Genomic DNA, 12,051 nt, shown 5'->3' with positions numbered 1-12,051 from the left:
CTCCTCATAGATATTCATATTGTTTCACTGTAGCAATAGATGATAGAACATTCTGTAAAGTTGTGATGTAAATATATTGCCAAATATAATCAGATTTCATTACAAGAACAAATACATTGGGTTGAGGCTTAGCTACCACTATACTTGTGTATTTTTGGTTGTCTTCATTTTTTTTTGTCTGTTTAACTGTTAATGTTAATTCTATGTGGATCTTGTTTGAAATAGCTCTTTCTTTTTCACTTTTACAAGATAAAATGAGCCAGAATTAGAATTAATAAACCACCACTTTGACTGATATTCCTTTTAGTGAACATAAAAAAACCATGATGTATGAAAATTTTAAAACATTGAGATATCTTATCAAAGCAACCATTTTGACTGATTTTCCCCGGCCTGCACGTGCACGCACGCAAGCACGCATGCACACACACAGACACACACACACAGATGTCATCCAGGACTGGAAAGACGGTTTAATGTTTGTCTGCCAATTTACAACTAAATCAAAGATGTTTGTAAAAGCTGGACTCATTAGTGACACCTTGGACAGACAGTCAGAATTTGCAACTGCAGTCTACTTTTGGTGATTTTAGACAACAATAAAGTACACACTGATAAAATTTAAAACTATCATTAAGAAGTTCAATCAAGAACCAGTCTCTCATCAACTTTGTGTTACCCTTTAATTCTTCTTCCAACACTTTCTGCTTCTCAATCAACTCTCAATCAGTCTCTATGTGACCCATCCCTCAATCAGGTTGATATCTGCAGTTCATGTCTCTTCTCCTCCTCCTCACTCTCTTTTTCTGCCTCTCTGTTTTAGGAGTGTCCAAGTGGCGTTGTAAATGAGGAAACTTTCAAGCAAATATACTCCCAGTTCTTCCCACATGGAGGTAAAGAGAAATTAAGTGTTGAGCTGTTTGAGTCTGAACCTGCATCTGTATTGTTTCCAGCCACTGCACTGACACGTAGGGATTTATTGAAAGTGGTGGTTCATGACTGGTCAGCACAAAAATATCAGTGTGCACCAAAAAGGACGGTAATATATATGTAAATATGCTTAAATGCGTAAATTGCATGTGTAATTTATGCATTTATTTGTAACAGTGGCTTGTATTTATTAGATATTAATAAAGTATGTTGTGCATTGCTATGATCTTGCTTCATGAACATATTTTTTAAAGTTATTTTATCTGTTATCTATTTCTGTAAAGTTCAGAGAAGCTGGAGGACTATAGTACTTTGGTAATTTTATAATATTGTTTAAGTTTAGCTTCTGGTTATGAAGCAGCTTTAAGGCACATCACATCCAGAAATTTGTGGAAATTGCTCTTCATCATTATATCTACAGGAAACTCAGGAAACAATTTAAATGGTTATACCTGAAAAAAAAGAAGTAATTATTAAATTAAGTGTTAAAACTGTTCTGCATCTTTTCAAGTCATGTTTGTTTTTTCAAATTAAGAAAACAGTATCAATTACAGTAACAATAACTATTGTTATCGATAAGCAGTATCACTATCAATATCAGTATCAATATAATCCTAATGATACGAATCACCACCAACAAGCGTTTTCTTCTTCTTCCTGCAGATGCCAGCACCTACGCACACTACCTGTTCAACGCATTTGACACAGCACATAGCGGCTCCATAAAGTTTGAGGTTTACTCAATTTAATGTTAAAATTATAATATTCTTGTTTATTTATTTCCAAATAAGTTCTCCTTTGTCACTATTTCACTTTGTCCTCTTCATCTCCATCAGGACTTTGTAACAGCTCTGTCCATCCTGCTGCGCGGCTCCATCACTGAGAAGCTGCAGTGGACCTTCAACCTTTACGATATCAACAGAGACGGATACATCAACAAAGAGGTGTGTGTTTGTGAATGTGTGTATGCCTAAACCTCATTATTTTCCAGTAGCTTTTTTACATATGATATGAAACATCAGCGTGTTGAGGTCGTCGTGTGAAGGCCACGACGACCAACACTGCATAAATGCCTACGACTTGTGCTGTTTTCGGCTGTTCCAATCAATCAAGTCAGGAAAAAACTACTCTTGAGTTCCAAAAATTGTAGAACATTAAAGGGGAAAGTAAAAAAGAGACTTAAAATGACACCAAAATTTGATCAAGAACCCCCTTATTATGTCTGAAGGAGCAGCGTCAACTAAAGTAAAGTGTTGCGTTAAACATGTCCTGAGATGTTATTGCAATTACAATGTGTTGTGACAACTAACCTTTTGTGTTGACACATTGCTCTATTTCCCGTTTGCCCAGTATATGCAGCACTTTATTTATTTGTATCACTTCCTGCCCTCAATCTAAATCTCTCATGTCATAATAGCCACGCAATTGCAAACAAGCTTTTGTCGTTATGTGCACGCTGTGTTTGTATTTTTATGTTAGTTTCGTACTTCGTGTCATATTTTTTGTGCCTATTTCGTAGGAGATGACCGACATCGTCAGAGCGATATACGACATGATGGGGAAGTACACCTACCCCGTTTTGAAAAATGACGCACCCAAACAGCATGTGGATGCCTTCTTTCAGGTAACAGCACCTTAGTCCTTTATTGAAGGAAAAAAAAACACAACAACTATTGATGATTGACCAAACAAGGATGCATCAGTCAAACGCTTGCTTTAGATTTTGGGAAAGCAGGAACAGCAAGGGAAAGACACAGGCATTTAGCATGAGCAGTGACATCCATCATGGCTTAAGAGCAAATTAATGAAATGTACAGTACAAAAAAATTAAAGAAAACAATGTCGTGGTGCTGGACTCATTGACTAGTAGATGATAATCTGTAATAATGAGAAGTGCTGTGGTGTTTCTGCAGTAGAGCGCTGAGTAAGAAAGCAGTTATCAAGTTGACATGATGACAGTGATCTTACAGAGTAGGTGACATTTTTTTAGTAGGGCCTTGATTTATTTACGCAAACATTTGTGTTTTTGATCGATGTCTTACAAATTTTTGACAAATGAATTGACAGTGTGTGTTTTGCTCAACAGAAAATGGACAAAAACAGAGACGGTGTGGTCACTTTGGATGAATTCATCCTCTCCTGTCAAGAGGTACTCTTTTTTTTTTTCTTGAAGTTTACTTTTCTCTCTGGCGTAATCCTGAGGATCCATTCAACATTTTGACATATCACAGAAGAAAAGCATGTGTAAATATAAAAATTAAAGATGGCTGAATTCAATTTATAGAACAGAGACGCTGTAAATGTTATTAGTAACACCTGTGCTTTTTCTACTGTGACAAAATGTCTCCTGTGAAAAAGAAAAAGACCTACATACTTTTTCTTTCTGCTTTTATTTAGCACTACTGCTGCCCTTAAATGTGCAACAAATGTATTGTTGCATGGAGTATGAATATAATTGGGACATACTACTTAGTCATAACATTTCACCTTGTACGTTGACCCTCTTGATTATGTATCGGTCACAGTCACGAGTGCAAAATTTATGTAAATTCATGCTGTAGATTCCAGGGGGATGCAGGGGACACGCCATTTTCAATATTTAGAAGGCGTGCATTTTTCTCCCCGGCCTCCTACACCATAAACTGACACAGAAAGGCACAAAGTGGTGCACAGAAATTCACCAGAATGCCTGAAATTAAGTGTCTGATGCACAACATACTATACACACAAATTAAAAAAACTATGTAATACTTACTTACACATGAATGCACTTTTATCCATCATTGCAGCCTCTGTTATCTGTCTTAACTGATGTGATGCATCTTCTGAGGTGCAAAGCATTGTGGGTCAGAAAAGCATGCTGGCCTGTGTACTGCAAAATGTGGCTGGATGCAGGAGAATGCCCTGGTATTTTTGGCATACTGCATTTGACATACATGTATTGAAGCATACTACGTCTTTTTTGGGCATACTAAAATATGTTAGTGTGGGTATTGGAGCACACCGCTATTGTGCCTTTTTATAACAAAAGTCACACTGTTTTACTCACTGTTTTCAAAGTGCCTTGTTTCCTCAGATTATTTTGTCTTCCTGTGCTGCAGGTCTCACTACACTGGCTATTAATTATGGTCTTTGCAACCTTTTACATGGATGTGTTTGTTTGTCTGCAGAGAGATCACTGACCAGCGTTTTATAGGCTTTGACTGCCCCCTAGTGGCCAGTAAACTGAATTAAATGGTGATTGTTGGATGACTTTCTCCTCGCAGTCAGCTTTTTAATTTTCCATCTTTCCTTTTTTACAGGATGAAAACATCATGAGGTCTCTACAGCTCTTTGAAAATGTCATCTAGACAAGAAAGAACAGGGAGACGGTGCAAAAGACCGAAAGCACAAAGAGGAGAAGAAAGAACACGGGAGAAGAGATCAACATGCAAGAGAAATGGATGGCTTGTGACTGAAACAAAACATGGGTCTTGTCGCTTTGTGTGGGACGGCTGCCACAAAACCTCATGGAAGCTGTCTTGTTGTAACAAATTCATGGCGACAAACCATCCCCTATTTTGGAAAATGGACTTAAAACCTCTCGTTTAACCATTTACCTCGTCTCCATCTCTTTCGTTTGTTGCTGTCGTCGCCTTGGACAGTGTGTGTTTCATGGCATTGTGTAAATACTGATTCACTCACGATGCTTTTCTGAAATGTGTTAATTGCACAACATTACAAAGCAGGACCGGAAATCCTAAAAGCAGCTCAGCAGTGAGATAAAAAAATAGCTGTTTTCATCATGAATTTCTATGTCAACACAACAAACGTGAGCAATATCGTAAAGCATGCAAGACAGAGGCCCATACGGCATATTTAACATATATGTGCCGTGAAGAACTCGGTGGCAATATACTCAGCTACATGTGCATACATTTGGGAATGCCTGGGCTTAGCATCTCACAGAGCCGCCTCATGTTTTCAGACTGTAAAGGTTTGCAGAGCTGAATTCGGTGACAGTTTGCAACAGTCCTCTTTACACCTACTGTGTGTGTTCAAGTGGTGTCAGTCAGTGTTTTAGTGTCGTAACGACTCGACTGTAGATATTTAACTGTTGTGGCCTCTTCTGTGGAATCATCCGTGTCTTGTCTGTGTGTTTCTGATTCTGACTGTCTGTCTGTCTTTCTGTCAAATTGGATCTAATTATTCTACCTGATGCTTATTGTTAAATAAAGAGTTGCACACAGATGCAGAGTGACACAGGGGATGTGCATGTGTTTCTGTGTGTGTGTGTGTGTGTGTGTGTGTGTGTGTGTGTGTGTGGTGTCCTGATGTAAAGTTTGCCAGAATATTAGTGTCATTTTTCTTGCATGTACAAGCATTAATCTTGCGGACACTAATCAGTCCAGCTGAACAGAGAGGAGAGTGTCGTCGTCAGTTCTGTCTGTTAAAAAAAAGTCGACTCAGAGCGACCAACCTTTCACTGTGAAGGAGAGGCGGGAGAGGAGAGCTAGAAGAAGTGGAGAGAAAATTAAGGAAGGCAAGAGAGACCCTTTCACTGATTCTGAAGGAATGGAAGCCATGTTTCGAACAAGAGCCATCGTGTTGAGGGCAAGACAAAGGCAGGACAAAAAAAGAATAAATACAGATGAATAAATGCTTTACTGTCACACCCACTCACTGTGCTACCAATAGTGTAATAAAAAAAAGCAGAAATGTGTTGCAGCTCATCTCAAACGTACCCAAACATACTTCCAGATCGACTGACAGACAGGAAGACAAACAGACTGTCAGAATGAAATAACGTGTGTATTGAGATATTGTATAAAATCATTATATTTATCAATAAACTTTTCAAGAAACAAAATTAAATCACGTCTGCTATTTCTTTTTACCTTGTTGCCCCATAGCTTTTCTTTCTTTTTTTATAGCTTATAATTATTGTGTTTTAAAACCTTCATCATTTTTATGGTGCAACATGAAGAGTACGAGCAAAAAGAGTCACGAGAACAGTTTATATTGTTATTTACACATATACAATGGAAGTACAAAAGGAGTTGTACATTTGTGCCCCAAAGGACACACAAATAAAGCATGATAATGTGCATATGAAAAAAAACGTCACCACCATCACTGAACATGCATCACTCCCTTTATTACCCTCCTTACAGCCTCTTCCATATTTCCTTCTCACCCCTCTAATCCTGACATCTATTTCCTTTTATTACTGCACAAAAAAGAATGTCTTCCCCACAATGTAGCATCTTAGGCATCATTTTCTTGGGCTAAGGTGGTGCACCACACCTGTGTATGAGTAGGTGGCCGTGGTGGTGCAGTGTAGCTGGTGTGGGTACGTTTATAAATGAGATTGGAAGATAATTTAAGCACCAGAACAATTTGAATTTTTTTGCACAAATATTTTTGTATATGTTGATAAAACAGACATTGTTTTTGCAAGTAGTCTGTTGTATAGTTGTTGGGTTGTATGCCTTGCCTTCACATGGCCGGAGTTTGTCCCTTTCATAGTGTTTCAGAGTGTGTTTCAGAGTAAGGAGTTGGTTCAGAAAACACTAAATCATGTCTCACTGTGGAGAATTAATGCCTGCTTCAAGTGTTCGGGGTGCATTTCTCCCTCAAGTATTTTTATGACAAGTTCTGTTTCCTTTTTGTGGATTTGAAAAAGTCCCAAGTATAGAGTTGCAAGATTTATCCCAAGAAAGTTCTGTTTTTCTTTCATCACTCACCATCATCCATTTTCTCAACCATCCACTCAACTGGCTGTGACCCATTCTTCAGTTTTTCTGGTCCAACTTTTTTCTTTTTATCCATTGGATGGATCAAAGTAAGTCCCACTGTCCTCATGTAGGCCTAATTTAATTGATTTATCCCCCCAGGGATAATAGCTGATGCTTGTTGGTGACAGCATGGTCTCTATTCCCTCTCCTCGGCCCAGGGCTGGAGGTTCTGCAGGGCATACAGGGAGGAGTTATGGGCGCACAGTGGATCCGACACCGCTGATTCGCTGAGGGACTTCTGGAGGGCGGACTGCTGCAGCTGCAGGATGAGGCGATTGGCCTGCTGACGCTCCGCCTCCCTCTCCTCGGCTGTCTGTCTCCTGGAAAAAGACAGGAGACACAAATATATTAATCATTAATAAAAACATGAATATATAAACAAAGAGTGAAGTTATGTGAAATTTAAGGACAGCAAGAAAGACGCTACAAGTCTGGAAATCCCCGTTGGATGCATAAAACATAGGAGCTCTAATACTTTGATACTATATTAATATTATATGATACTTGTTTTTATGTATTTTGTTTTAATCACTTTTAAATCTGTATTGTTGTGGCGTCTAGTTTTGGATTGCTGAATTTCCTGTCCGTATAACAAATTTTCCTGGAGAACTAATAAAAAAACCTTAAAACAGCAGTGTTTTTTAATAAAAAATAAAACCATGTCTATGAGTGATACAAGGATGTTTGTCTAAAGCATGAATTATTGGCATCATTAAAAAAAACACATTAATTGACTAACCTATTAATTGCTAAAAACGACATTTTGGAGATTTAAAAAAATCGTATTATTTAATATTACTACTTAATTGCAGGAGGAGAAAAATAAGATTATTTTTTTTTAAAGAAAAGATTTTATTAAAACTACAGCATTTTTTCCAAATTAAAAAAATAGTATTTATTGCTTTATATATGTAGCCTGTAGCTTTTTGTTCCGTGTCGACGGGGTCATGTCACAGGAAATGGAGCTTGGGGTCATCTGCAAGACGAGGAAAGTTTTGAAGCCCGAAACAAATGCAACTCTTCGCGGAAAAAAAAGGAGATATTGTGAGTTTCTGGTTGGTGAAGTGTGATGCAACGCGTTAACAAATGCGTGTACTCAGACTTGAACACGAAATTTCATACCAACCTCCACTTGGTCCTGCGGTTCTGGAACCACGTTTTGACCTGTGCGTCTGTCATCTTCAGACTCTTGGCCAGCGCGGCCCGCTCAGCGCTGGCCAGGTATTTCTGCCGGTGGAAACGTTTCTCCAGCTCGCAGATCTGAACTCTGGAGAAGGAAGTGCGGGGCTTTTTCCGTTTGGGCGGTGTCCGGTTCTGGTACGGGTGTCCTATCCGCCGCGTAACGGCGAACGGCACCAGAGCCGCTGCAGGCGGGGAGCAGACAGACACACCGGTGAGTGCATGAGGAGATTTTCTACAGCACCAAACAGACTAATTCACTCCCCACTCTGTATGGAAATTCAAGGCCATATATCACAGATATCTGCCCTGTTTGACAACAATTCCCTATTTAGACTGTGTAAGCCATGTGTGAAATATGAGAGATGAAATTTATTGTGAGAGATGAGTCTGGCCGAGAATTTGAAACAATGCAATTATAAAAGAAATAAATGAATACTCATTTTAAAGTTGTTTTAGCTTTAACAGATAATATCCGCACTGCTAATTACAGAGAGGACTGTGGGCCTATTGGCCTATTTTGTCTTTACATAGTCTACTATATTATAGGCCTTTAATAAAAAGGCATCTGTTAATTTATCCTTACTTTTATTTGTGTTAAATACAGAAAACCCATAATACCTTTAATTATTATGTTCTATAATGCATTTTATATTACACTACTTTTCTGTATAATTTAGGAAGTGAATCATTTGACAGTAGGCTTGTTCTTATTTATCTCCAGTTTAGCCTATAAAAAACGTTTTTAGTTTTTCTTCTTCTTCTTTTTTTTTTTTTACTACAACAGTAAATTATGACAGACTCTGATGTTGCTGTTTGGTTATTTAAAAACAAACAAAAAATAGCTGAAAAGACAAAAGTAGCTGTGTGATTGTACATTTCTCTTTCTTTTAAATGAAATATTTTACTCCTAAAAAGAAGTAAATAACACAGACACAATGTGATTAATAATAACCTGCAAATGTAGTTTACTCCATTATTTAAAAAAACACTTTAAACTTGTGTTCTGTTGTTGTTTTCATGTTTAAGCCATTTAAATATTTGAAGTTAAAATATTTCAGTTGGCTGTATTGAAGCCTTTACTAATGTTTGGCACAGACGTTATTTTATGTTTCAACAAACATAATAAAATATGAATGAGGGAACCCGTTAGTGTAACAGCTGGCCTACCTGATATTCTGTCCTTGGCGAATCTGTTTCCTATCCAAGGGAAACACAGTCCCCCAAACCCGGGGACAGCGCTCTGGACGGGGGCCGGGGGTCCCGGGGCTGTCATGGGTCTGTGTGCCGGGACTCGGATCACTCCCCGGCTGCCCAGACTCCTGCTCTCCCCATAAGAACCTGAAGCCTCCACCGGAGGTATTATACCGGAGAGGGAGATGGACAGCGCGGTGTATGAGGGCGCGCTGGCCCCGGTCGGGCTTCCTAAACTGTAATAACCGTCCCCGTTGCTTAAATCGGATCCACTTTGTCTTCCAGCCGTGCGCCCGCTCTCTGGCTCCGTACCGGCTCCCAGGATCTGGTCGATGCCGAAGCTGATGGGCTCGTGATGGGCCGGTTTTGGAGGAGGGCTCGGCGCGCTGGGTGCTTGCTCCATCCCCGCCGCTTTGTCGCTAAAAGGACGAATGAACTGAACAAGATGTTTTCAGGAGGATCTCAGCGGGGTCAAACTGAACCAAAAGTAATCGCCAGTAGTGTCTCCATCGCTGAGCAGAATCCAGCGTGTCCTCGTTGTCTCTGACAGACAGGCCTCTTTCAGAGGACTGGGTCCTCTCTACAGGCTGTGGTGAAAGTTTGATGGGCGTTTGGAGAGATGTGACGCTCTGTCCTCCTCTCAGCGCGTCAAAACGCTCAGTCTAGCAGCTCCGTCCTCCTCCATCCCTCTCCACCATTCATTGGCTGGCACCACAGTGACTGATTGAATGTTAATGGGGGTAGGCCCACAATTTGGCACAAGATTCCCCATAACCACGGGCGTCAGCTTGTTATATATATATGGCAAGATATGGCATATTCATGCCTTCTGAGTGAGTCACTGTTTGATGTCGTTTTTGTCATTATTATTGAGAGTAAGAAGCAAGCGACAACTTCATGGAAATTTATATGGCCTCTGTAAAAAGCATCGCGCCAGAAATCACCGAAGATCAGCTCTCTTTGGTGATGAATATGTGATATTTCATCGTTTAAACCGACTGGTGTTTTGTCAGTCATCTGTCAGTGTTCCGCTCCTCCTCATACATATTTTCACTTTGAAGTACTTTATAAGTTTTGGTTACAGATAATATCAGATGGAAAAACTTTCTTACACACCTTAGGGTCTGATGAATTGATGCCTCTGCTCACTTTTCAGGCGAGAAACAAAGCGTGCATCATTTATCCTCTTGCTGCCCGTGTCTCCTCTTCAATCTGTGTCGTTTGACACATGTGAAATGTACATGAATAGTACGTTTACACGAAAGCTGGTTGAAAGCTATTAGGAAGTGCGTCATAACCTGAAGACTATTCATCATGGATGTTTTACAAAGAGGAGACGAAAAGGGAGAAATCTCGATCTGAATTTCTCTTCCTTTTAATTAAAATCCTTGACGTTGTCTACGCCTTATAATCAAACCTGGAGAGTTATTTTTTTCCGTCTTTGACATACGCCTGCACCTTTGCATTAAATCTCACTGTTTCTAAATGTTAGATTTTTAAGATGAAACCAAAAATGATTCAGTGTTTTTATAGCATTCCCAAATGCGTCGAATTTAAAGCCTTAAAGGATCATAACCAAATGTAGAGCAGTCACATTCACGTTAATTCATGATGCTTTACTTTCGAGTTATAGACAAAATAATGTAAAAAACACTGAAAAACACGAACTCAATAATCATTACAATAGCTTTCATTTTTATAAATTAAGAATAATAAAGATAAAGCCTGGATTGTCATTTTCCCGGTGCGTAATTACGCACAGGAAACCCATCGAGTCTCTCTTTAAAATAACAGGACAGCAGCCTAATTGACGATTGTCAGTGAATCACCAGCACCTATCGAACAAGGGAAAGCATTACGTGGCCTTATTTGTTCCTGGAAGCCAGTGTGCCACATTAAATGACCTGACAAGGGAAGGCCATGGGCTACTTCAGATAAAGTGTCCGGGCTGTGGAAGCTGCTAACCGCTCAGATTCAATGTAACAGGCGCCCAAAGTGACCGGATAATCTCATTTTCACTAACTTGTCTCAGGAACAGACAAATGCGCGCGGGGTTCGCATGCGGCAGGTGGCTTTTTAGGCACACACATATCACATTACAGTACTTAAACGAATGTCCAACATATTCATTTAGTGACAGTGGGGGTTTGTAAAGGCTTTTAAAGGATCTGCTCAACATTTTCATTAATCATCGTTTTGTAGGCGTGTGTTTTAATGTCAGAAGTAATTAGATTGTATTTGAGTTTTCTTGTATTCTTGGCAAATTTTATGTGGAGTAGAAGCTAGCATCATAGGTGTAGATTTCAGGATGGATGCAGGAGACACATCCTCCTCAGCATTCAGAACATGTGCATTTGTCCTCCAGTAAAAACAGGAAACTAGTCATAGGAGGATTTTTAATTTGACAAAATTAAAAACATTTATACCATTAATGAGTGCAGAAAAGGCACAAAGTGGCGCGATAATATTTACTAGAATGCAGGAAGTTGAGTGTTTGATGCGATTTTTTTGATGGACGACCGCCCCCCCCCCCACGAACACACCCACAGCCAGCAACTCCCCCGTTTCATATGTGTAGTTATAGTGTGTTTTTACTATCACAATTACGATTGCAGCACCAGTTTCAATTCATATGAAAATGAACAGTTATCACTTTGTTCATTTGCTTATATTGAAAAAAAAATGCTACTGAATGGACAGTCTCACCTTTATTATAGTTATTTTTAAAAGGGAGACTTTTTACAGATGCTGCCATTAAAAATGGTTAAAAGTTTCAATTAGTGATAAAACTTTGTACAACCAAATAAAAAAAGGTTGTTTTTATTATTACTATTAGGGTCATGTAACTATTAATAATAATAATAAAAATAATTCCGTAATATCTTGATACCGTTAAACCGCGATATTTTCTGAGACAGTTATCATAAGGCGAAAATCTCAAAAGCCATAATTTAAAATGGAGTCTGAAATC

The 12,051-nt window shown here is 39.1% G+C and overlaps 2 protein-coding genes across 3 annotated transcripts in view; one reads left to right on the top strand and one right to left on the bottom strand.

Annotated features, from left to right (window-relative positions):
• The window catches only part of LOC121947871 (Kv channel-interacting protein 1-like), a 49,795-nt gene extending 44,078 nt beyond the window's left edge, over positions 1 to 5,717 (top strand). For both annotated transcript variants that reach the window (XM_042493029.1, XM_042493030.1), the window contains 6 exons: positions 824 to 893; positions 1,594 to 1,664; positions 1,767 to 1,874; positions 2,450 to 2,554; positions 3,017 to 3,079; positions 4,233 to 5,717. In XM_042493029.1, the coding sequence (XP_042348963.1) occupies positions 824 to 893; positions 1,594 to 1,664; positions 1,767 to 1,874; positions 2,450 to 2,554; positions 3,017 to 3,079; positions 4,233 to 4,280 (465 nt within the window). In that variant the 3' untranslated portion in view covers positions 4,281 to 5,717. The remainder of the gene's footprint in view (positions 1 to 823; positions 894 to 1,593; positions 1,665 to 1,766; positions 1,875 to 2,449; positions 2,555 to 3,016; positions 3,080 to 4,232) is intronic.
• Positions 5,718 to 6,059: 342 nt separating this feature from the next.
• LOC121948438 (T-cell leukemia homeobox protein 3-like) lies at positions 6,060 to 9,674 on the bottom strand. Its single transcript, XM_042493834.1, has 3 exons — positions 9,057 to 9,674; positions 7,834 to 8,071; positions 6,060 to 7,027 (listed from the first exon to the last, which is right to left on the bottom strand). Exons 1-3 carry the CDS (start codon positions 9,481 to 9,483, stop codon positions 6,844 to 6,846), a joined length of 849 nt encoding a protein of 282 aa, XP_042349768.1. The 5' UTR covers positions 9,484 to 9,674; the 3' UTR covers positions 6,060 to 6,843.
• Between the last annotated feature and the right edge of the window lie 2,377 nt (positions 9,675 to 12,051).

Source organism: Plectropomus leopardus, chromosome 9 (genome assembly GCF_008729295.1).
Source record: "Plectropomus leopardus isolate mb chromosome 9, YSFRI_Pleo_2.0, whole genome shotgun sequence".
NCBI lineage: Eukaryota > Metazoa > Chordata > Actinopteri > Perciformes > Serranidae > Plectropomus > Plectropomus leopardus.
The sequence above is the reverse complement of the archived record's forward strand: the minus strand, read 5'-3'. Positions and strand labels throughout refer to the sequence as shown.